The 26,837-nt window shown below is 39.9% G+C and overlaps 1 protein-coding gene and 1 long non-coding RNA gene across 2 annotated transcripts in view; one reads left to right on the top strand and one right to left on the bottom strand.

The window, feature by feature from the left end:
• PITPNC1 (phosphatidylinositol transfer protein cytoplasmic 1) overlaps positions 1-13,381 on the top strand; it is a 141,833-nt gene extending 128,452 nt beyond the window's left edge. The window contains exons 7-10 of the mRNA XM_075178027.1: positions 1,917-2,072; positions 2,386-2,449; positions 7,490-7,608; positions 13,241-13,381. Of these exons, the coding sequence (XP_075034128.1) occupies positions 1,917-2,072; positions 2,386-2,449; positions 7,490-7,608; positions 13,241-13,246 (345 nt within the window). The 3' untranslated portion in view covers positions 13,247-13,381. The remainder of the gene's footprint in view (positions 1-1,916; positions 2,073-2,385; positions 2,450-7,489; positions 7,609-13,240) is intronic.
• Positions 1-26,818, bottom strand: part of LOC142095175 (uncharacterized) — a 187,208-nt gene extending 160,390 nt beyond the window's left edge. Inside the window, exon 1 of the long non-coding RNA XR_012677752.1 lies at positions 26,764-26,818. This is a non-coding gene — a long non-coding RNA (uncharacterized LOC142095175). The remainder of the gene's footprint in view (positions 1-26,763) is intronic.
• Between the last annotated feature and the right edge of the window lie 19 nt (positions 26,819-26,837).

The raw sequence follows: 26,837 nt of genomic DNA, 5'->3' as shown, positions 1-26,837 counted from the left end.
AAAACCAATGTATAGATTAGAGTAACTTATAGAAACGTCAAAATAACACTTTAAAGATCAATTTTGTGAAAATTAAATGAGCAATTCTCCCACAGTACATTTCAGTCCCGATTAAATGCGTTCTGCACAGAAAAGACCGATGAAAACCCATCTGACATCTCCTCTGAAGTTCAGGAGTTACGCACCATTAATTCTCTTTAGAGCTGCCCTGTAGACATCTAGACATTGAATTGCTTGTAATAACACAGGGAAGTTTTCATTGTACCAGACCTGCTGGGCCCCGGGTCGGACAAGGAAGAAATAAAGAGAAGACAATTTTCTAGGCTATGAAAGAAAGTAATGAAAATGCCTTGTATGTCTCAGAGAAATGATGAGTTATTTTTTTTCTCAAGCTAAAGCAATCAATGTCACTACAATGTGTTATTTTTCTAAATCACCGCACACCAAATCACATGAGAATTACTATTCTGTATTAAAGCAATTTTGGAGAAAATAAGAGAAATAGAAAATGTCATATGCTGGTGTTAGGATTAGTAGAGGAGTTGTGTGGAGATGCTGTAGAGGTGGGAATGTACTTTGGTTTTTAAACAGAGGGATCTTCATCATCATCACCATCACCATTTATTTATATAGCGCCACTAATTCCGCAGCGTTGTACAGAGAACTCATTCACATCAGTCCCTGCCCCACTGGCGCTTACAGTCTAAATTCCCTAACATACACACACACATACACACAGACAGAGACTAGGGTCAATTTTGATAGCAGCCAATTAAAGTACTAGTATGTTTTTGGAGCGTGGGAGGAAACTGGAGCACCCAGAGGAAACCCATGCAAACACGGGGAGAACATACAAACTTTACACAGATAAGGCCATGGTTGAGAATTGAACTTATGACCCCAGTGCTGTGAGGCAGAAGTGCTAACCACTGAGCCACCATGCTGCCCCAATCTTGTCTGTATTGTTTGATCATATTGGGCCTGATTCATTAAGGAAAGTTAAGCAAAAGTAAGTAAGGCAAAACCATGCTGCATTGGAGGAGGAAGTAAATTTTAAATGTGATGGCAGATTTATAGTTGGGGTAGGGCATGTCCTAGATCAACTTTACATTTCTGTCTACAAATAAGCTATCAAGTATTTGTGTGCTACATGAAAAAGACAGCCAGTATTTTCCTTATGTGCAAAATAATAAACTAATTTGCACCCTTGCATTGTGACATGGTTTTGTCCAGAAAAGTTGAGTAAGAAAACGTACTCAATTTTTTGCTTAACTTTCGTTAATTATTATTATTATCCTTTTGTCATAAAGTACCAACATAAAATGCAACACTGTACAATCAGATATCTTTTTTTATGGTTCATGCCCCTGTGGAACTTACAATCTAATATCCACAGGCTCAGAAACACATTCACACATTTTTTAAGGGTTACTGCTTAGGCAAGGAAGCATTATTTCATTTTTCAGGATAATTTTTTGGGAATATTTGGTCGATAGGTGGCACTGTTATATCACAGTTGTAATTGATTGTTATAGACAGGACATGTTTCTACAGGCTAAGGCTAGGTACACACTGAAGAATTTTCCGACCGATCGATGTGTTATCTGAAATGATTGTACCTACGACTGAAAGTCCGATCAGTCTGACGGTTCATGCATACACACTGACACGATTTACCTTCAGATCTGTGCTCTTCATCTGGTCCTCTGGTCTTCAGAGAATGACAGCACAATATTCATTTGTTCATTCATTCTTGTCACATAATAGAATAGAGGGGTTAATTCAAATATTAGATTATAGTTTTTTTCGCCCTTTATATGCCATCAAACTTGTGGGTTTTTATGGTTGGAGGTTGTATATGATGACTAGATCCATCTTATATAGGATATATGAAAGGTTCCTCTCTTGTGTTCCAGGACCCCAAGAACTTCAAGTCAGAAAAGACTGGGCGGGGCCTTCTCAGTGAGGGATGGAGAGAGACCCAGCAGCCAATCATGTGCTCCTATAAACTAGTGGCTGTGAAATTTGAGGTGTGGGGGCTCCAGACGCGGGTAGAGCAGTTTGTGCACAAGGTGAGTGGAGATATGTCAATGGGTGTGATGAGTTTTCTTTGTAAATGGACTGATATTAGGACTGAACAAATTCAAAGAAATTATTTGAGGACTATCTCCCATTATCATGATAACAAATGTTACAAGCCTAACATCTTGGCACTTCTGCATCTCTACCAGAAGAGAGCACTAGTTAGAGTGACCAATCTAAGAGGGCTATGATTATACAGATGGCTATTACTGGGCAGCACAGAGAGAAACGAGACTGTTCTTGTAGGACAACACCCAGTTGATTTTCATTTTCCATTTTAAAGACCAATAATTTTATTTGCAGGTGGTGAGAGATATCTTACTAATTGGGCACCGGCAAGCGTTTGCCTGGGTCGATGAATGGTATGGTAAGTGAACACTATCATTGGCTACTTTAATATATAGAAACACTGGTTAGTTGAGTATCTAGTTTGAGGATGTCCTTCACATTGTTGTCTTTCGTACATCAGATAATCATGGTAAATGAAAGGCAGGGACTTTTCATTCCGCTTTCTAAGGCTGTAATGGAGGTAGCCATCTTTCTGTAGGAACTGCTACAGCGTTCTCTCCTGGTACCTGATAAGATGCCATAAGGTGCCTATATACAGTTGCCAATTATCTGTATGATATAGCCATACACCTGTATGACCAAATCTGAAAGACTCATTAACAGGGTCATAAAAAACAACCACACACAGTCAGATGTGGTCATCTTCTATCCCCATTTACCATCCATCGACATCTGATCTTGATATGGATCGTCAGATATTTTTGGACCCATTCATGCTGCAAAATGCACGTATGGGATCCAAACCCCATTGGCTTAGCTATTATGAGCTCTGCCCTGTTCAGGAGCGAATATATATGCAGAACAAACAGACGTTGGACAGATTAAAGAGGTTAAACCAGCCGGGTCAAAGGAACCAGGTTAGGCGGTACAAAATGAGCACACTTAAGGGTATATATTGCAAACTAGCAACATATAATCAGAGAACTAATGAACAGTAACCAGATGCACCCGTTTATTAGTACTATAATCAGCCAGGGTGGGAACCGGGAGGACAGATTAAATAGAGTGGGAGGCGGGAATGCGAGAGCAAGACCACGTAATCATGCCAGCTGGTACTTGTCTTGTACTGAACAAATGCAACATCTGTAACAGTGATGGGCACAGTTGAGTGTGCAACCCTTTTTACACTACTATGATGCTGCTGAGTCTGTTGCCATTCCATTATTCACATACCAGTGTATACCAAAGTCACACCCTTATTCAGATGGGTCACGTTCCCTGCTTTTTCTTTTTTTTTGCGCATGCCCTAGAAAGGAATAGCGGCCTTTAGGACATTGGGATGTCTGCAGTGGTCTAAGTGGAAATTTAGAAGTGGCGGTATGTTAAATGTAAGTGAATGGAATGTGATAGTTTTACAATGACGGCAGTAGGAGAAGCGGCGGTATGACATACCACCGTATACCGGCCCACTTACACCACTGCATGCATGTTATTACTGTTATTAACAGTATTTCACACCTGCTGACAAGGAACTGGTTACTTTACCAGCCATGTAAAATATCTCTTAAGGCGTTTTATTAGTGTCCATGGGAAAAAAAATAATGATCTCCCTTCTTGGTTTTATAGTAAGAATTACACAAAGCCTTGAAATACAAATTACGGCAATAAATCTGTCCACGCAGTAAAGTGCCCGGGTTCAGTACAAGGCAACCAGCCTCCAATGGATTTTGGACAGGAAAACAGTTGGAACATAAGAGCACCAGACAGATGCTCTCTACAACCCTCCCTTTCATTCTTAGATCATTAGAATGTAGGTTTGTATAAGGATGCAGAGAACTTACTGGTTCTAAAAAAAAAAATCTAATTAAGAATAAAATTTGAGAACAACAAGCTGCTGCCACGAGATAGTCTGTAATCTCTTATAGTGATATTACATAAAAAGAAAAAATATGAGGAGCGGCCTTGTATTCTCAATTTAATGAGCTTTTTAGAAATAAATAAATTGAAAATAATAAAATGCATCATATATAACCAGAAAAGTCTAGCTGATAAATAACCGTCAAGCAGAAAAAATATAGGAAATATAATATATCACTCAGCATATGGAAATATAAGAGTCAATATATATAGACATATATATATATATATATATATATATATATATATATATATATATATATATATATATGGACATATATATATACATACATATATGACCTTTACTACACATGCACTAGACTCTCGCATGCTCAGAAGAGGCCCAGTGGGGCAGTAGGAGCCGAGGGGGTCATTGCCAGGTCCCCCTTAGCTCCGGACCCGGAGCTGCGCCTTTAGTGACAGTCGTTCCGCTACTGTTTGTAACTTATATCATTAGGACTTTATTTAAAGAGCACCTGCTGTTTGCCTAAAGTAAAGGAAGCCTTACTGTGATCCATCTCCAATCCTTGAGTATTCAGCAGAAGACTGAACTAGGAAGCACTGATATCACTGAGATATTGCTTGGTTCAGTGATGTCATTGTCTCACAGCGAATTAATAGGCTTCATTCTCAGTGATGTCACCACTGAATTGTAAGTTCTTTCAGGCAAGACCATCACTCTCTTTGTTTTCAGTTATCTTCTAGTACTGTGATGGCCATTGTACAGCGCTGTGGGGCATGCCAGTATTGGTGCTTAATAATGGCAGTAATACAAATAACAAGGTCATATTTTACTAGTGAATGGATAAGCTGTATTCAATTCTCATGAATATTGGCACAGGCAACAAAAAGACTGTTTCCGCTGTACGTAGGTAACAAATCTATAAAGGGTTATGTTAAAAAAAAACAAACAGCAAAAATGCAGCATATAAATTTTGTGTATTTGCACCTATGTGACCACCATATGCGTATACACTGGTGCACGCCCCATTCCACTTTTTGCATGATCGTTTGTTTAATTACAGGCCAAGATGGGAGTGTTAAACCATTACTTTAAAGTCCTGTCTACTATCACTGTTGGAATACCCCCTTAATTAATTTCCATTTTTCAAAATCATGAGAGTAAGAGGATATTGGGACTGTCTTTATTTCATATGTTCTCGTTTTAATTAGTATTAGAGGCCAACACGTAATCTCGTTTGCACTGCAGTTTCATATATGAACTTTAGTATCTTATAACTTATGTTTTCACAGCGCCCAAGCTGCACTTTTTTGGTGATTACAAGATTAAGATGTTTAGCTAATAACTAACAACATCTCTCTAGGGGTAGTAGAACAATGAAACACTGAATTTAATTAAACCATGCATTTTTCCATGTGAAAGCAAATTCTGATTTAATGCCTTCATTTCTCTTAAACAATATATATATATATATATATATATATATATATATATATATATATAAATATATTGTAGACTATTGGGTAATTATCTCACTACAGATAATTGTTGTATAATTGTTAAATGATGATGTTAATGTTGGTTAACACTTTTTCTTGCAGAGGCTTCTCTGCCGTACTAATGCCTCCGCATGTTAAACCAGTGCCTGTCATTGTAATATCTTTGCTTTCTGCAATCAGGGTATAAACCAATGCTTTATCAATACTCTCATTGCATACTGCTTAAATTACGCAACCACATTCAAACATCATCCTCAAGTGTCTATTTTAGCTCTAATGTCATATTTAGATTTATTTGATAAATGCCACTTCGTCTATGCCAAGCAGAATGATGAAGTATAGAGGAAGCCGACCTCGGAGAGAATGCAGCATATTTAAACAGCATAGCTCCCTGTTCCCTCGGAATGTACAAGAGACTTCCAAATTTCGGAGATTCCTCACACTTCTCTAGTGATGTGGGTGGAGGCGGGGCTTGATGAAGTGATTTGCATCATGGTAGCCCTGCCCCCTGCTGAGTGATTACACCATGATGACAAAATTGCAACGACATGTACTTGCTCTCCAAAAGCTCCACTCAGAGATCTCCACGAGAGGAGCTTTGCAAAGTTGCCAAGTAGGCTAACAGCCAGGCTTGGCTTCTGAGTCAAGCTATCAGTTTGAAAGCATGCAATATTACATGATCTCTCCCGGGAGCGACAAGACAGAACCCTGACTTTAATGCTTGTTACATGCCAGTGGTCGAAGTGGAATTTTAATAGTGGTGGTATGGAAATTTAGAAGTGGCAGTATGAAAATGTAAGTGAATGGAATTTGATAGGTTTATAATTAAAACAGTATAAGAAGTGGCGGTATGACATATCAATATATACCAGAGTTGCCTACTCTCCCCGGAATGTTCGGGGAGAATGTTCGGAATGTCCCTGCTCTCCAGAAAGGTGGGGGCGGGGCTATTTATTGCATCTGATTCCGCCCCCTACTGTAACCGGCAGAAATTGGTATAGTGTGCCCGAGTGGCAGGGCCATGATGTCCAGATTCATGTGGCCTGGTCCCCAGGATGCGGCTGCTTTGGAGATCTCCCCACCGGGAGATCTCCAAAGTTGGTGCATATGATATACGCCCCTCACTTTGACCACTGTTGCATGCACAAGGCACTATGTAAGAGGCAAATGTTGAGCCTAGTGGCGGATTATCTTGCTCACGCCCGGGCAGAGTTTTTTCTTATTTTTGTTGCCTTTTGAATTTGACTCAAAACAATGTTCTCTGAAAATCACTGCGTAATATGTAGGCACTATATAAATAATTGTTAATAAATAAATGATAAATAAAACTGCTTTGTCATTTCCAAAGGCAGCAAATAATAAACAACTATACTATAGACCGGCCTTGGTGGAGATTACATGTATATGTGTATATATATATATTTATTCATCTTAAAAGGCAGGTCGTACAAACAAATATTGCTTCCTTTCTATAGTTGCAAACAAAGCTAAAATGCCATACAACTTTTGGTTCAGCTAATTTATAACTCTCAAGTTTGTTTCTAACACAGATAATTGTGGATGATGGTAGTTTTTGAATGTGAGATTTTATGATGGTTGACCGGTGAATTTTATCAAGATCTTTTTTTGTTGTTGTTATTTGTTTGTTTGTATTTGTTTGTTGTTTTCTCTGCAGGTAAGTGAAACTTTTAGCCTTTCCAGATCTCTCCCAATTTTTTTTCAATGTGATCTCTTAAATCTGTTCTAAGAGATCTCTGGCTGATATCTTTTCCTTTACCTGTCCTTTCACGCACCAATTATATCCTAAGTAGCTGACTGCCTGCCCGCTGCTTCTGTCACATTACCTAACCCTTCCAGTGCCTGATTCAGACTAACTTTATGAGGAACACTCAATAAAGCTAGCGGCCTCTGCCCTCTTCACACCTCCCCACCCGCCTCTTCTACCCTACACAAAGCCAACTGCTCTCCCTTTACCTAATGACGCAGCCTGGTTCAGTCTGTGAATCTTCAATCTTTGCAGATATGACAATGGATGATGTCCGACAATTCGAGAAAAACATGCAGTACAAAACGAACATTAAAGTTTGCAATCAACATTCACCAACACGAGATGAAATAGGCAGTGATGCCAAAGAGAGTGTATGTTTCATTTTACTGTTATTATACAAATACTAGGACGGGCGGGTTCAGATCTGTGCTGGGGGAAGGATGACAGGAGTGGAATAGTAGAGAAACCCCGTACTATTCGTAGAAATTGTAAATGCACTTCACAAGTCACGTTCTGCTCATCAGATATTGGGTTAAGTACTACGCTTATCATCCTATATTGGCCAGAGTGCTCTGAATGGTGAGACCGGCATGCAGATTGGTGAGCAGTTAAAGCAGTGTTCAAAACTAAAATTTGGAACACCCTTTAAAGAATGAAGACTGAATTTTCTTTACACCCCATTCTATAAAGTCCTCTAGTCTTCCATCTGTCTTGATCCTTACAAGCTTGTTGCTCCCTAATGAAAGTACCAGTCCTATGGTTCAAATAATAACTTTTGCCGAGTTCCGTCTGGCGCTGAGGTGCCAAACATTATGGGGCTTTTTATCACTTTGCCCTATACATGAAAGGGTTATCGCCCGCGGTAGCACTGCAGTACTTGTACCAGCACAACACTTGTTCTGCTAAGCTCATAGTTCATGGATACAGTTATACACCAATCAGCCACAACATTAAAAACCACCTGCCTAATATTGTGTAGGTCCCCCTTGTATCGCCAAAACAGCTCTGACCTGTCAAGGCAAGGACTTTACAAGACAAAGGTGTCCTGTGGTATCTAGCACAGCACGTTAGCAGCAGATCCTTTAAGTTCTGTAAGTTGTGAGCTGGGGCCTCCATGGTTCGGACTTATTTTTCCAGCACATCCAACAGATGCTTGATCGGATTGAGATCTGAGGAATTTGGAGGCCAAGTCGACACCTTGAACTCTTTGTCATGTTCCTCAAACCATTCCTAAACACTTACTGCCGAAAGATGCCATTGCCATCAGAGAATACTGTTGCCATGAAGGATCTGCAACAATGATTAGGTAGGTGGTACATGTCAAAGTAACATCCACATGAATGCCAGGACTCAAGATTTCCCAGTAGAAGATTGCTGGGCGCATCACACTGCTTCCACCGGTTTGCCTCCTTACCATACTGCATCCTGGTGCCATCTGTTCCCCAGTTAAACGGTGCACATGCACCTGACCATCCACATGATGTAAAAGAAAATGTGATTCGTTAGACCAGACCACCTTCTTCTATTGCTTCATGGTCCAGTATTGGTGCTGTGTAGCGGGGTTATCAGGAAGGGAGTCCTGAGCTGATGGATACATGTGTTAGCCTGGTTTAGTGCTTGCCTCACAGAGGCGCGGAGTCTAATAGATTCCCCGGTATTCACCAAGAACTGCCACAAGGCGGGATGGACTTAGCAGCCTGGTGCCCGCAGGTCGAGGCCCTCTGAAAAGCCACTAGGTGTAACACAATGAAGATGAAGGATGGGTAATCCAGAAGCAGGTCAGCAAGCGGAGGACTGGTACACTGGTGTTAGCGAGGTACAAAATCAGGATCCGAGAGAGAGTGGTCAAAACTAAACAATTGGTACATGAGGAGTTAATAGGCAGAGAAGGGAGAAACACAGGAAAGCTCAGCTTCTGCAGCATAACGGGAAGTCAGAATGGTGTGGAAACCTATTCCTCTGACACTGCTAGAGTGTCAGAGTGAGCTTTATATAGTCTGCAGATTTGAATACACTGCCTCCCAGCCACAATCATGTGACCGTTCAAACCAGGAAGTGCTGATCTTTACACAGAGGCAGAGGGAATCAGCAGCACAGGAGTGTGGAGCAGTTTTGTGACATGCTGCACTGTGTGTACTGACACCTTTCAATCATAGCCATCATATCTTTTTCAGCAATTTGTGCTTCCTTAGCTGTTCTGTGGGATTGGACCAGATGGGCTAGCCTTCGCTCCCCTATGCGCGTAAATGACCATTGGGCGCCCATGACCCTGTCGCCAGTTCACCGGTTGTCCTTCCTTGGACCACTTTTTTTAGGTAGTAACCACTGCATAGCGGGAACACCCCACAAGACCTGCCGATTTGGAGATGCTCTGACCCAGTCTTTGCTGCTTAATATATCCCACCCTTGACGGGTGCCATAGTAACGAGATAATCAATGTTGTTCACTTCACTTGTCAGTGGTTTTAATGTTGTGGCTGATCGGTGTATATTCTCTATGTAATGTTTGTGACAGAAACAGTGTCCAGTGATATCTCCTGTCAGTGCGCATGAATCAAAGTTAGGTGACCTCCAACAAAACTTTTTACACATGCTGTCCAGAAGACCTATTTCCTAACAACCATTCCCACAAACTATAGGCTTTTGTCTTAAACCAGGCCTGTCCAACCTGCGGCCCTCCAGATGTTTGTGAAACTACAAGTCCCAGCATGCCCTTCCAGCTATCAACAGGTTGTCTATTGGCAAAGCATGCTGGGGCTTGTAGTTTCACAACACCTGGGGGGCCGCAGGTTGGACAGGCCTGTTGTAAACAGCATCAGCTCGTGCTTTGGCTATTGGGGGACCAGGTTTTGCAGACACATGTTTGCCATAAGGCTTGGAGGAGTCCTGCTACCCTGTGGTCCACCAAAGTTTGGCCTAAACCTTTGGCTACAACCTAAAGAAGAGCTTATCGCAGTGATACAGAATGTTGTACAACCGCTAATTACAATGCTGGGGCCGCACTGGGAGCTCCGGGGAGACCCCCTGCTCCGCAGTGATTTTTTTCTATTCACTGACAGCCTTACACTGCTGGTGAAAGTAGTGATGAGCAGGCATGGTGCCAGCCCCAGTGAAGCTCTATGGGGATGGCGGTAAGTGGTAACAGGATAAGGCAGGACTTCTGTGAGATTTCTCTGACATTGATTTATAAATTGCATGAAGTTAAATTATTACAGCGTTGCAACAGGTCAAAATATAATCATGCCAAAGACGATGCCGAGAACCAGTTTTCCATGGTCATATCTTTTTGGAGGTTTTAATTAACTAATTATAATGTTTTACAGATTTAATATAAAACCAGAAAGAGTTTATAGAAATCAGGCAAAAAATGCTCATATTTGTGTTATTGTGGTATATTGTTTTTTTTTACCAACACGATGCAAATAGGTTTTAATAGGGATTGTTGTTATCACAACTTACACTTGTGCTTGTATTTATCAACTTGAGCTCACATTCAGTCATTTTTTATATGCGTTTTATATGTGTGCTTTTAAGATACTTTCATCTATTTACATGTGATACTGTTTATATATAAACAAATTTTATCTAATATACCTTTTCAGCATCGTGTTTGGCGTGATTATATTTTGACTAGTTGCAGTGCTGTAATAATTTTTTTCTTTGTTTATAGTTTGCCTTATTTAGTGGGGCCTTACACACCCCATATTGTAGTGCGCTACTGATCAAATTTAAAATTGATATTTTATCACTATATATCATCATCATCTATTTATATAGCGCCACTAATTCCGCAGCGCTGTACAGAGAACTCATTCACATCAGTCCCTGCCCCATTGGAGCTTACAGTCTAAATTCCCTAACATACACAGACACAGAGAGAGAGAGATTAGGGTCAATTTGATAGCAGCCAGTTAACTTACTAGTATGTTTTTAGAGTGTGCGAGGAAACCCACGCAAACACAGGGAGAATATACAAACTCCACACAGATAAGGCCATGGTCGGGAATCGAGTGCTGTAAGGCAGAAGTGCTAACCACTAAGCCACTTTTATATGTTAATTTTATTATTCAATTAGACCTACGGTGCGCCAATTAGATCTTTTTCTTTGCTATAAACTGCATGAAGTCCTGCAATAGCCAGTCATTGGTTATAACTGCAGTCTTCTCCATAGATTTGGCTCATCACAGCATAATAAATATACCCCTTAATCCAAATGGGAAATAAAACAGAAATAAGTGAAGTAGCACACTAATAAATCCGATAAATAATACAGTGAATGTTGGAATTGTAAAAATGTTCCCGCTCAGCCAGTAGGCCAGAGCAAAGGAACGGTGTGTAACTAAAAGCTATTTAGCTTAAGTTATTTAATATTATTATTCTGTATTCTTAAAGTTTGCATGTAATAGAAACACACAGGCCCCACCAGATAGCAGGTTTAACGAGACCAGGGAAGAGGAGAGGAAGGTGAGGCTGAATCCCTGTTAAATTCATGAACTGTGGCAAAAATGTCAACATTCAAAAATAAATGGATAGTTAGGAATAGACACAGACTGGCGCTTCTATTGTAATTACAATACATCAGGGATTCTTAGTCAGACATCCATATTCTTGTCAACTTTATAAGTCATCCAATTGGGACACCGCTCTGTTAAAAAAAATAGGCGTGGACACATCACAATGGGGGCGTTACCATGTCACAATGTTGTCATGATCACACCCCCAGGGATGTTCCCAGTAGACCGCCACTAATCCCCTTTCCTAAAAAGTCACATGCATTGCCACGTGCACCAGTGACAGGCGTACGTTCTCCACATCATACCTCCCAAAATGAAAGCAGTCACGACACAAGTGTTGAGTGTTGGGACAGACTCCACAAATCAGGACTGTCGTGCCTAAATCGGGACAGTTGGGAGGTAGACATCCATCACTCTGTAACTACTGGCAAATTAAACTGCATATGTAGTGCACTAAACTACGGGAACCCTACAGGCTCAAATATTTAATTAGCGTTTATAGGCCACAGATTGTGTGTAGGGACCAAGTTAGCAGCAAAACATAAAGATAGTGAGTTGCATCCAAACAAAACTATGGTAGTTGAGGGGCCATTTTGTTTTTCTAGGCCTGTATACATATAACACTTGATGTTTGCTAGTGATCCTACCAATCGTCATGGTACACAAACACTCCACAACAATATCTTCAAAAATTTACTAAAAGCAAGTGGGTTAAAAAGGTGACTACTTTTTGCCAAATTCTCAAACGATCCACCATTGTTCATTATGACAAAGAGCCCCATTTGCCACAGCTCTCCTGTTTTGGGATACATAAAAACCCAAGGAGTCTGCAGGAACAGGCTGCAAACAGGGTTAAATTCCCCTCTTGGTTTTTCTTGCAGCCCACAAACACACAAGTGCACCACATGTGTGTAATTGGTTTTTTTTGTATTGGTTTGTATTGCTTGGGTGGAAGTTAAAAGATTGTATGTTCTTGTGGGCAGGGTGACCGATGCCAGCTGGTTGGCCGTTGACTAGGCAGCTGAACTGTGTCCAGCTAGAGACAGGGTGGCCTGGTGCATCCTAACAAAAGTCTGCTGTGTTATATGTGATGTGAACAATAATAAGCACAGTCTTTCCAAGCAAGAAGTTGTTTGTGTCTGTCATCTACCGGGTGTCAGTATCACACCCCGTAATAACATTTCTGAAGTAAACAGTGTTTGTTTTTATGAATTTGCTGCCACCAACAATGGTACAACTACATTTCCCATCACGAATTAGGACCTGCATAAAGGCACTCATCCCTCTGCTTTGTTGCTCTATATTGTCACGGAACTCGTGACAAGATATTAGGGAACACTGTTCCCCAAGATATTGGGGAACACTGTATCTTCCGATGGGTAAAAGTGAAAACATTATTAATTTTCTTTTTAAGGATTAATCTACTCAATTTAGTCTTATTTACTCACATCCCAGTTTAACCTATCCCTGTTTTCTTTTTTCCCCCCCAGACATGACAATGGATGAGGTGCGAGAGTTTGAAAGGACCACTCAGGAAGCCACTAACAAGAAAATTGGGATCTTCCCACCTGCCATTTCAATCACTGACATAGCGCTGCCCTCCTTCAGTCGCAGCGGACCCTCCAGTGCTCCCTCCACCCCTCTGACAACCGAGGCGCCAGAGTTTCTGTCCGTCCCCAAAGACCGACCTCGAAAGAAGTCTGCCCCGGAAACCTTAACTCTGCCTGATCTCACCCTTAGCGCACAAAGCATGTTTTCCTGTAATAAGCCATCTCTTTCAAAGCCTGAATAACTGTTCAGTTTCTGAGCTGCGCACAGAGCCCCCTTATCCCCTCCAGCGGAAAAGGGGCTTTAAAACTCATAATCACATGATCGTAGCCAGAGAGGATACTAACGCATTTCACAACCATGTGTGTAAACCCTTTCTGGCCTGGACCTGTCCAAACCACTGCTTCCTCTTAATATCTAGGTCTGAAAAGCCCTTATTACAACAAATAATCTATTCTGTTGCCTGGCCGGTTAGAATGACGATTGCCGGCTACAAAAAGGTTATGAAGTGCGCAAAAAAAAAAGGGTTACAGACAGCTATTTTAAATCTAACCATTTTGCATCATTTACTGTACTTGTTATAGAGCGAAAAAGGGTTCGGTTTTATAGCCGTAAACGGGCAATGTTACAATCACTGCTTTTTACATATATGCTGAGTCATTTATGACTTAAAGCTTTAACCTTGTGTATTCCCTCGGGCATATTTTAAAACCAATGTTTGGGTTGTATTTTGCACAGCTATACATTTTCAATCATTGGAACAGTTGGCAGACATAGGGGAAGCTGTGCTTACATAGGAATATAGTAAAAAAAAAAAAAAAAAGGACTTATTTACATTATCTTCCATCTTTTAGAAGTGTAACAATTTGAGCACCTGCACATATTGTACAGTCTTTTTAATCTCAAAAAATGAATTGTGCTTTGTGGTGAATCTACTGTGACAGATTGCATTGATGTGCTGCAAAAAGCAGAGAGAATAACATTATGCAGGATGACATTCAAATTACATAGTCTGCACAACATGTCCTATTTAAATGTAAAACACGCTGTAGCTGTGTATCTGGGCGTAACACAAGGTGAAATTATTTTACCGTCATCCCGGCTTATATCATTCTTACCGGGTTAATTTTCATTTTTTCAGTTCATATCTTCATATCTGCTGCGATAAAAGCTAACTGATGACATTTTTAAAACCTCTTTGGCTGCCACGTGTGTGCGTTTCACCCCGGAAGAGAAATAAATTCATTTTTAGCTTAACAGAGATGACTGAAAGAAGTCTCTGCAGTAAGTTGGTGCTTGCTCCGCGGGGGCGGGACTATCTGCAAGGGTTGCATGTTAGAAGTTCTTATATTCTAGTTTAATGGGTAAGCACATATTCCACACAGCTGTAGCATGAAGACACTGTGGTGGTGCTAGCACAAAGAGGCAACATCGGATTTTGTCAGTATACGTTGCGATAATAAGATGACATTTCGTTGGTTTAGGTAGCATGAGCTGGCTTATTGACAACATGGGGTAAATACAACGACCATTTCTTTTTTTAGTATATAATAGAAAAAAAAATCTGTGTTAGAAAAAAAAGATATGTGTTTAAATGTTAGAAACTATAGTCCCTGCCGTACAAAATTTAAATATTTTAAAAATCGATTTCAAATTGAATATTCGAACTGGGTTATTTCCATGGCTAAAAGACAGAAGGAAACTGTGTACCAAAATATTAGTAAAAAAAATTACCAGGGTCCTCTAGCGTCTGGCAAAGGGTATTTAGCTTGAAGCCAGGAGGAAAATCTAAAAATATATAATTTTTGTTCTATTTTTTTGTTTTATATTAGATGTTTTTATAATGTTATTGTTAATGATTTCTGTAAAATAAATATAAAAAAACATTGCTTTTTTATTAATGTGCTATTTGTGCTGATTGATATTGTTGATGTACTGTTATGTATTTTTATGCTCTGTTATATTATTTAAACTCGACTTCTCTCTATTAATTTGAGTATAATAGGCAAAGTTAGAAATAGCCACAGAACTTAGCCATCCTTTGGCTTATAATTACCCTGTGCTGTAATTTTTGAAAGATACCTGGTAGATATAAGTCAATAACTTTAGACAGATTTGGATTTTGTATAAATATTGCCAGTGTGCGCAGCCTGAATAATTTCTTTAAGGAAAAATTGTTTTAGTGCAAATTTCAGATGACTTAACCCCACTGAAATCATGGTAAATTACATTATCACTTGCTGTAAAGTGGAACAGGAATTGTTGTGTTATGTTTAAATGGTATATAAACATTTGACATGACCATTTTCCAGAAATCTATTCTTCTGATTGGGTGTGGCTTTTTTTGCAAAGCAAACAATGGATGTAAAGTAAAAACTCTATGTCCAATTTCTCAATAGCGTGTTTGCTCATCTCACAAGATTATGTGGCTTATTTATCGGAAATAACCTTATTTTTTTTATTTATCTAGACTATGGATCAAACATTTTTTTTTAATGTAAATAATTATATTTTGGTACACTGTACTCTTCAATGAGTGTCTTATAGACTGGAAGGAAATTAAATTATTCATCTGTGAGGCTATAACAATAACTTTTTACTGCAAGGGCATGTAATGTAAGTCCTTCTTAGTTTTCTAATGAAAGTGCATATCTTTTGGAAAGCAGAAGAAAAAACTAAATTGTTTGTCCCGTTGACACAGAGTCATTTAATTATATATGTACCTCGATTCATTATGCGGTTGTAGGGTTGCCTAATTCTGACCACCATTGTTGCTTGAATAATGAGGCCTTTATAAAATAGATAAAATTATGAATATGTGAGAGGAACGGCAAACAGGAGGGTTGTGGTCACCAGCAGTATAGATTTAGGGTTAGGGTCAGCAGCAGTAAGGTTTTAGGGTTAGGGTCAGCAGCAGTAAGGTTTTAGGGTTAGGGTCAGCAGCAGTAAGGTTTTAGGGTTAGGGTCAGCAGTAAGGTTTTAGGGTTAGGATCAGCAGCAGTAAGGTTTTAGGGTTAGGATCAGCAGCAGTAAGGTTTTTTAGGGTTAGGGTCAGCAGCAGTAAGGTTTTAGGGTTAGGGTCAGCAGCAGTAAGGTTTTAGGGTTAGGGTCAGCAGTAAGGTTTTAGGGTTAGGGTCAGCAGCAGTAAGGTTTTAGGGTTAGGGTCAGCAGTAGTAAGGTTTTAGGGTTAGGATCAGCAGCAGTAAGATTTTAGGGTTAGGGTCAGCAGCAGTAAGGTTTTAGGGTTAGGGTCAGCAGAAGTAAGGTTTTAGGGTTAGGGTCAGCAGCAGTAAGGTTTTAGGGTTAGGGTCAGCAGAAGTAAGGTTTTAGGGTTAGGGTCAGCAGAAGTAAGGTTTTAGGGTTAGGGTCAGCAGCAGTAAGGTTTTAGGGTTAGGGTCAGCAGCAGTAAGGTTTTAGGGTTAGGGTCAGCAGCAGTAAGGTTTTAGGGTTAGGGTTGGCCTTTGCAGTACTCTGATTGGGTGACAACCTTTAGCTGGTAAACCATTAGGCCCTCAGTCCCTTATAATCATAATTTCAGTAATACATTTTGATTGCTATTTAAACAAACCATGTGTCTACGCCCTGAGCTGTCATGCTGCCTTTAGATACAACTATCCAGGAAGAGCAGGCATGACGTTGCTTTTGGTGTGCTCTTGGTCTGAATGTGAAAGCTGAGGGATATTCATTTTCTGCACCTACTGACCCTTAAAGGGGCATATATTTTAGTTTCACCATATAAGATAAGCATGTGTGCATGGATTTTATTGCAGATGAACTGATTTTTTTTTACCTCAGTGATTCCAAGACTAGCGAGTGCATAATAGAGAAATATTCTGGGAGAATTTTCCCTGAAGGTGACTTGATTGGATATTAAAGCTGCTGTCCCACTTGCCAGGACCAATAGTACATTTAAAAAAAATGTATTACAGGAATATTGCTGTGTTCGTCCATAAATGCATAATACTTATTTAATGACATGGAATAAATAGCAATAATGTACTGTAACAGGTAGCAGCCAATCTAACTTGCACTAGACTACAATTTCTCAACCTATTATGTGTGCACCACTGGAGGTTTCTCAGCCTGTTAACCGTCGGCGCTGTAGATTAGCGGCAGCCATTTTGTTCTGAACCAATGTTTATGAGAAACAGCCAATCAATTTACTATGAACCTGTGATGTCACTGAGGCATAAATGGCTGTGAGTAATAAAAGGTACACTTTAATTGTAGCTCAAAATAAGTTTAAAAGTGTAAAAAATAATAATAGAAGGGAGACTCTGTGATAAAGTGATAATAGCAGATATCTGATTGTCTGCTACAGGTTACTGTCCATGTGTCATTAAATAAGACTTTGAAATGTATGTTTTTACAAATCTATTTGTAGTTATTATAGGGAAACTATAACTTCAAATGGAATTTCATTTTAATGAAGTGCAGTATTTATGCAGGGTATAGCCATTGTGTCAGACAGTGGACCTCAGTTGGGAGTGATTTCTTACTTCATAAAGTGTTGACATAATTAATATCTTTGCTAGTGAATGGAGTTACTAGACTGATACAAACAATTGTATATGCAATGCTAACCTGTTGATAAATCAAGCCACATCAGCTGAGGTCCGCAGTGAAAAATGGTAAGAAGAACTAACGGTGGTAGTTGAAATAACATTAGTTGGTATTTTCAGTAAACAATTACTACAATATAATTTTAATAGTTTATGTATATATATATATATATATATATATATATATATATATATATATATATATATATAATTAATTTAAAGCTGCAGAATGGTGCAACACCTTCAATTATTATATATATATATAAAATGTGTGTCTGTTTGGTTTTGCCCATTATAAATTCCGTTATTTCCCATGATAAATTCCCCCATTGCCCATTATAAATCCCGCATTCCGTTACCGGTGCGTCCGCTTCTGTTTCTTCCCACCAACAATGAGCCACAACAGCCTGCCTTTTTGGCCTAATCCTAGATATTCGCTTAAAATGAAGGACAATGCCAAGGATAATATTATCTCTCTTCTGCATCCTGTCTTTCAATATTCCTTGTAATTTCAATTAACTCCATTACTGCATTATCAGCCACGAGGCCTGACTTTTAAACTCCCATTTAATCACTAATTAAACATGAATAATTGATAGAGATGTTTGCGTCATACTGCAAGGATCTTGCAGCTTAAGTTGATTTTATATGGACTTTGTCAACTGAAGGATTTTAGCTCGTGTTTAGGCAAAGCTCTCTCTTTTATGTTCATTTGTGCTCTGGTACAGTTAGATCCATCTGTAAAATTATGTATTTTGCAATCCTCCCTGGACTTACCGCACTACTGTATAATTGTGGGAGAAACTGTTTATAAGAAAGACGACGTGACACACAGAAATAAACTTTATTCCACTCACTCTGCAGATGATTAGCGGGTCATATCATTGCTGAAGAATATAGAAATATAGAAAATAGATAACGGATGCAGGCAAGCTCCATCTTATTTAATGTTGCTTTGATGCAATAAGCCATTTTACCAGCTGGCACAGAAAGTGACATCATTGTGTCACGGCAATCCGATTGGGTGAACCTTGCTTTCTACTTATAGCCGTGTTACTATACTGAGATATTTTCTTTCTTCTGTTTTTATTTTGTCAGTGTTGATTTATATGCATTTTAGAGAGTAAATCTACTGTTGGAAATCTATTTTTGGGTAAAAAAAAGCCAGTTACTCCAACTGGAAACAGCCCTTTGTCACATTATGAGGAAGATTTGACTGGAGGCGATGTGGCGCGCGGACATCGCGTCGCCCACATTGTCGGCAATTACGGTAGAACTCTCAGCTCATTTTCCTCACACCTCGATGGGGTGCAAGGAAAAATGAGCGGAGATTTCTGTCAGATCTCCGCCGCAAACTGTCTTGTGGAAGTTCCGGAGACACTTCCCGGCTAATTGAATTGGTGTATATTAGTAAAGCCTGTGATAGCGGAATTGGCTTGACAAAGGAATGTTCATGTGAAATAAAGAATGTTAACAGTTTGTAAAGGGTCATTTACCAACCGCAAAGTACAGAGATGCACAGCATATTAAATGATGTGAGCGCCGTGTGCCTAACAGGATCTATGGGGCACATTTATCATTATTCACATAAAGTGAAAAGTAGTTTTCAATCCTTATCGCAATGATAAGGATTGAACTACTTCTCACATTTATGTACAGCCGTGCAGAGAAACAGCAGTTCCGAAAAACTGCTGTTTCAGTGATAAAAAAAACCATACTTATCCCCCTCTTCGGAAGCGCTGTCTCCGGGTCTTCTCCTCACTCTTCAAGTGTGCATGTCCAGTACACAGATCCCGCTCTCTGTCTCTGCAACGATAGTTGCAGAGAGAGAGCTGTGAGTGACAGGGAGGGATCATGTGATCCCTCCACACATGCGCTGTCCAGCTCTGCTCTCCGGAGCAGAGCTGACAGCATTAGATTTCCTCATGTGGCGTACATTAACATGACAAGTTCCCGAAAAAAATGTTTTTTCGGGACTTGTTAGATTGCGGCCAGGAGCAGTCACCATTCTGTTGAATGGTGACTGTTAGAAAAAACGAACTGCAGCGAAAATTAGTGGTTTTGAAGATTGAACAGTCGAACGGAGCTGTCTTAAATATCAATTGCAGACTTCCTTCACCTATTTTCACGGTAAGTGCACGATAGTGCAATACCGTCATTTGTTAAATGTGCCCCTATGTCCGCACTGCATGGCGAGCAATATGAAAAGAATGAAAAACACCACATAAGCCTGTCTACTACTACTTGCGAACAATTCCATAGTTACAATTTGTATATCTTTCTTCTAATCTACAGCTTGTTGGCTCTTTATTCATTTGTTCAATAAATCAGTAGACATTTAGGCTCTCTTGTCATGCAGCGCATTTTAGTGAATGTTATTGCGCTGTGTGCATATAAAGAAACTATATAAAGTGTGCCCGTATTACACCTCACTGAAAGTAGTGGCAGATAACCGTTCCACTTGGAGAAGGTTTATTAATCAGGTCATTTTGGGGGAGAGGGGGGGGCTCTGCAGCCACTCACTGAACCCTATAATATGCAATCCCTTTAAAGTTTACCTAAATATCTTATACTGCAACACAAAACCTCATTTTTGCATTTGGGGTGAGGAGTACCCTGCCTGCATTCAGCACGAAACACTGATCCACCAAGCTACTCTCACCTGAAGGAGAAATACGCAGCACCGATGCAGCAACCACTTTAACGCACGCATACATGCACGCAAACTGGCGCCCTCTTGCAGAAATATATCCATGACCACACCAGACAGCACTGGTGCTGCACATCTGCATTTTGTAAGCTTTGGAAATTATCCTTATTGACTTCGGTCATAACTTTGTGACGCACACATGGTTAGTTAGTGTAGCTCATGGCAACCAATCAATGCAAGGTTTAATAAATTGCTTAATTTGTGAGGTGGCCCTAAGCAGAGGTTTAAGCCAGCAAAGCATATTTTTGTTTTTGTTGGAAAGTTTTGCTCAGAAATAATAATAATTAGCTCAGTTATTATAGGTATACAGCAAGTATGTTTTTAAAACGTTGTCATTTTTAACACTAGTGCAATGTCATTGTAATGTTTGCATCAACTTCGTATGTTGATAACATTTATAAAAGTAGGAAAACTGGAATAAATGTGAAACATTGTAGTGTCTATCATGACAAGTTACTAGTTGTCATGATGTTTGTTAGAACTTCTAAGACAAGGCAAAGGGGTTTATTTACTAAACTGTGGGTTTGAAAAAGCAGAGATATTGTCTATAGCCACCAATCAGAATCTAGCTTTTATTTATTTAGTGCATTCTATAAAATGACAGCTAGAATCTGGTTGCTATAGGCAACATCTCCAATTTTTCAAATCCGTAGTTTAGCAAATAAACCCCAATTTGTTGAAGCAGCCATTTTATTTTCAAGATAGTTGCATATACGTTACTGAAGTTAGAAAACAATGGCTGATTCAGTAACATGAAGATAAAAATATGCTGCAACTCATAACAACAAATCATATCACTGCTTTTATTTTGACCTGCACTAGATTGAGCTAAGCTAATATCTGATTGGTTGCTATCGGTTACATAGCCTTGACCTTGTCTGTGGTGGTTGTGTTGGACATATTATAAGTGATTTATTACCTTGAGGTCTTCAATGAAGCAAAATGCCTTCTGTCTGCCAACGGACTATTTAAATGTACCTAATCTTCCGTTTAAAAACAGGACAATTTGGGCTCTGCACAGTAAAATTCTCTGTGGGGTTCCGATAAAACAATTCAAGTGACAAAGCCAATAATGATGGCCACACACTGGCTGATTGACAGAATCTTTATCCAATTTGGTGACACACAGAGCTGGTTAAATTAGACAAGATCAAGCGAATAGGACCAAGTGACTTTCGTCATCTGTGGGGCCTGTTAATGTGTTCGGAAGAAGATCTCAACAACAGGCCTATAGAAGTCAACTTGTGATCACATTTACAAACGTGCCCAATAATGATCCAATTAAATTTGATGAGATTATTATCAGCAATGATAATCACACATTTGTGGCTGCTTGACTAATACTGACTGCAATATCACAGCGTATTTAACTAGCATAAAGTCTAGTGGAGGCCTGGCCAACCTGTATCTCTCCAGGTGTTGTGAAACTACAAGTCCCAGCATACACTGCAAGCTATTGACAGGTTATCTACTTGTAGAGCACGCTGGGGCTTGTAGTCTTACAACACCTGAAGATGTCTGATCTAATATGTCTGTATATCAACCTCAAAGAAAATGTTCCGTTTACATGTAGCTTGATTTCAGGAATTTTTACATTACAGATCGTGTATCTGTTTTGCCGTCTGGACAAATAAAGGACCAAGTTAAAGGAATATTTTGGTGTGTGGGGATGAGTCCGTACGCTGACTGTGAACCTAGCGCATGATAATCCATATTACTTTCCTGTTTCCTCCTTATATATTTCTGTTTTTGTTTCCTTTTGGGTGCTTCATTTTCCCATTATGTTTTAATGTAAATAAACTTCCAAGCAATCTTTTCACGTGTTTCTTGTGTTATTTCAAGATTAAAGGTGGAGATGCTATTTATCCAAGAAGAATATTGGATTTGTACAGTAAAACAAGGGTACTTCCATCTCCTAGAGAGGTTTTCAGTACACACATCGTGTGCACTCACGCAGATCTTTCATCCCCATATATAAAACACCACATGTCTTTAAATAAATAAAGACATGTGTCTATGTCCAGGGGCCGGCTGTCAAATTTTAGGAGGGTAGAGACTCAGCTCGGCAGCCTTTTCGGACATTTTAAAGGAAAAAAATTCAGGTAGCCAACTAGGGATAAGATGTCCCCGGCCCAGCTAGTCGCTGGACATGGACACATATAAAATATATAAAGTATTTTTTCATTCCTCTTTAGAATATTTGGTGCATGGGCATCACTGGGCTATATAGTAAAATTTGGGGGAGGACCCAACTATGCTGCTCCACCCTCCCCCACCCAACTGTGCTCTTAAGGCTTCGCTGCACATAGATCCCCTGCTCTGCTTTTATGAGAACAGATCAGGGGGTCCCCCTTACCTACAGACCTTTCAGTGCCCCCTTCAGAGCGGTAGTATCACCACTAGTTTAGTTTGTAGCCATCATTCTTAATACTGCCAAAAATTCTGCTCAAACAGAACCTCACTACACATGTGCTACACACTCACAAGAGAGCAGACTGGGGACCTTTCTGTGGGCATACTTACCTACTCTCCCCGAATATCTGATTTGTTGGGAATCAACGCTAAACATCTATATTAGCGTTGATTATGTGAGATAATTACACCTGGTTGCCTCAACTATGATTGGACAAAGGTATTTTTTTAAAAAAGTTTGTCCATATTGCACGATCTCCAAGCCTTGATAAAGATTGTTGTAATTGAAAAGCGTCAGCAGCTGGGGATGATATGCATTGAGGATTTTTTTCTAACATACATAGATAGAAAGTGCCAGCAGACCTGAATACCATCCTGGGGTTATTAATCTTTCCACGCGTATAACATTCGTATTAGGGTAAGCATCCACCTCGTATGTGCTGCTGGATTTTAGAGTGTATTGTTTTGGGGGGAATTTACCCCTAAGTGAGCAGTTTGGATTTTAAATAAATGATATCAAAGTTAATACACTATTAGTGCTATTCTTGGCTTTATATATGGAACGGATGAATGAAGTTTATAGTAGCTCCACACTCCAAATTGAGAAGATACATCTGATGTGATAGTCAATGCTGTTGTGGAACAGATATCTTGTAAGTGCACTCACAACAGGAGTTGAAGGGACTCAAGTGTTATCACTTTTTGATGATTCATGGGTGATTAGTTTATAACATTTATTATTGGATTAAGAGGATTAAGAACATTGTTTACACACAATATTCAACAGTGTTACACTATGATCTGTTTTTTTCATGTTTCCTTTTTAAATACACAATTCTTGGGAGTGAATATCAAAAAAAGGATTTGAAAATGGATTGCTTGACATCTATGGTATCACTCTTCACGTTATTTATGAATTGAAAAGTAGAGACTAAAATGGACTTCCAGAATTAATGGCACATTTGCTGTATTTTTTAAGTTGATTTTGAAGGTGTTTTCAAAAGAAGTGTTGACAATGTTTGTTAAAAGTCTACCCCCAATCCTCAGTCAATTGCATATAATAAAAGGTACTGCACCGGATTCTTCCCCACTTATTTCTTTGACTTGGATTGGTGGAGTCATTAGCTGGAGAGTATCCGTAATTCGTACGGGGGATGGAGTTTGAAGAACACTGGTGAAAAGTTTCCATTTCTATAGTTCACGGTGGAGAGAAGAAAGGGACTGTGTCTCTGGAGGGACTTTTGGGTCTTTATTGCTATATATGGGACATATTACACTATGGAAGTGTTTTTGTGAGTTTGGATTTCAGGTTCAAAGAATTTGTCAGATCCATATAGAAAAGGTCCTTTTGTTTGGAAAGATAAAAGGAAATTATCCTACTCGAGTAGAGATTGAAGAAATACCTCTGTGTGAAAAAGTGAGGGCTTTATGTACGTATATATAACTTACTGTTTTTGAGCTGGATTAGGTGTGCAAAAGGAGTGCCAGGCCTCACTGCTACAGTCCAAGGTTGTGTGAGGTGAAGGAAAAGTTAAGTAGGCAAGCAAACATATGAGACGAAGTCAATGCATGGCTTGTATTCTAACCACTGCTCATATATAGACTGCTCCAGATGTTGAGAGGAGCAGTCAGCACTCAGAGCGAGGGTACAACATATCTTTATACCAGATGTGGAGGCAGGCCAGTGGTAGGCCAAAAATCTCAGCAATCCTGGCCAAGCTGATAAAACCGAGAAGCTCCAAAGGCAGTGTGGGCCTCAATGTACAGATTAAAGGAGCCTGTAAGAGGATCTAGGAGTCTCTGTGGACCTGTACAATCAGTAGGCTGTAGCCAGACGTATTGACCTCGCAGTTGGTCAGGCCCAAACCACTGGAGGACCAAAATATACCTTAGAGGTTCTAAGTTAGCCTTCATGTTGATGCACTGGTTGGGGAGATCTGGGGTGGAGCTCAGTGGTCTCATAGAGGCAAGCATAGAAAGGGATCGTGGACCACTGCGGCGGTCACAAGGTGAATCCGGATGCAGGCCCCATGCAATCAAGGAGGAAGTGGCTGTAGGGGGGATGCAAAGGTAACTTGACATCCTGGGTGAGTCTGACACAGAAGCCTCAGTTAATATAACTTGAGGCAGCTGGGCACCAGGTGCACGGTGGAGCTACAGCTCGTAGCTCCTGTCCAAAGCGGCTGGTTTCATGGCCAAGCCCGCAGTTTGTAGCACTTCACTGGGTGTGATGAGCAGGTTGATAATGAACTCGAAATGGGCCAGAGGCTCTCTGATATTCAAACCTGGTGAAGTGGGCTGCTGTTGTTCAGGACAACACAATGTGTATGGATCTGCTGGCTTGACGGAAGGAGCTCTCAGAAACCACGACCAGTAAGGACGCCATCATACAGTCACGATACAGTAAGGAATGCTGCAATTTGTACAGATACACACACTAACACCTTGCTCGGCTCACTTCTATGCAACTTTGTGAATAACCCTTATATACCTTCCAGCATTTCAAAATTAGAACAAAATAAACCCCATCCCTGATTCGCCAACATCTCGCCTGAGCCATGCAGAAATGACCATTTCTGGATGAAACTTTGCCCACTTTCATGTAAGCATTGCGTCTTTAGTAGTCCGCGGATTGCGACCGTCCTGCCAAAGTGTTGGTTGGTATGCCTTACATAGCTGCCAAAAATGTAAAAACCTTTTTCCAGGTACACTTTGCTGCTGAGCCAATGCATCCATAAAAATTACATGCAATCCTGTCCTGGAGGAGTAAAGTTGGCAACCATCTAATATATAAATGCTTAGTGGCGTCTGTGTGTGGAAAAAAACAACCAAGTTGCAGCGCCACCTGCTGGGCAGAGTTATACACTGACCTACTAAATTCTTAGTATGTGTGGGGAAAAAAATTAAAAAAGGGCTGAAATTTGGTAGGGCTCAAACTCATTTTCGTGAGGTAATTTTACCTCATGAACACACATGTGTAGAGGCGTGCGTTAGTGTGTGTGTGTGTGTGTGGAAAAAAACTATTTTCTCAGAAAGGGCTCATCCAATTGACCTGAGATTTGGTATACTGACATTATTTGACAAAAAAATTAGAATAGTCAAGTCAGTTAACTTCCATCATCCCCCCTTCCCCCCGTGGGAGGGGTAGTAAAGGCTAAATTTACGAGTTGAGGGGTCAAACTCATTTTCGTGAGGTAATTTTACCTCATGAACACACATTAAAAAGGCCGCTTGCGTCGGGAACTAACGCTCTTCCCCTGAGGAGGCCTGGGCTAGGTCCAAATGCATGACAAGAACCTTTTTAAGACCTTAAGTATCTTGATTTGACTAGAATGCATGAGTATCATGCACGGGTTAACTTGTGTTTAATAATTGTGTACCTTTTTTTTTTTTTTTAAATACTATAACTGTTAACTGAAGCCTAGAGAGTAAGAATAGATAGCAGAATTGGTACAAAAAATTTAACATAAAATGTATAAAAATAAGAATTTAACTGCGCAGTGGCTCAATACTGATCTATTTTGATAGGCACAAATCTTTAAAACCTTGGACATTCTTTTGAAATTAGGTTAAGTTGGCATCTATGCTCAATCAATGTAGGGGGCAGAAAGACAACAATTTGGTTCCATATGTAAGTTTCATCTTCACTTGCATGTGAAGTTTTCACAGTGCCTACAAATTGTAAACTTCATGCAGGACCATTTTAAGTGCGTCATTCATTTCCTAAATAATAATAAAAAATAATAATAATAATACTATGTAAACACAGTCCATTACTCACATACGCCGCCCAGCTGTTACTCAGTCCTCCGGCCGCCAGGTGGCGCTGTTACAGACTATGACCGTCTTATCTGA

The sequence above is a fragment of the Mixophyes fleayi genome, chromosome 6 (genome assembly GCF_038048845.1).
Source record: "Mixophyes fleayi isolate aMixFle1 chromosome 6, aMixFle1.hap1, whole genome shotgun sequence".
In the NCBI taxonomy this organism is placed as follows: domain Eukaryota; kingdom Metazoa; phylum Chordata; class Amphibia; order Anura; family Limnodynastidae; genus Mixophyes; species Mixophyes fleayi.
The sequence above is the reverse complement of the archived record's forward strand: the minus strand, read 5'-3'. Positions and strand labels throughout refer to the sequence as shown.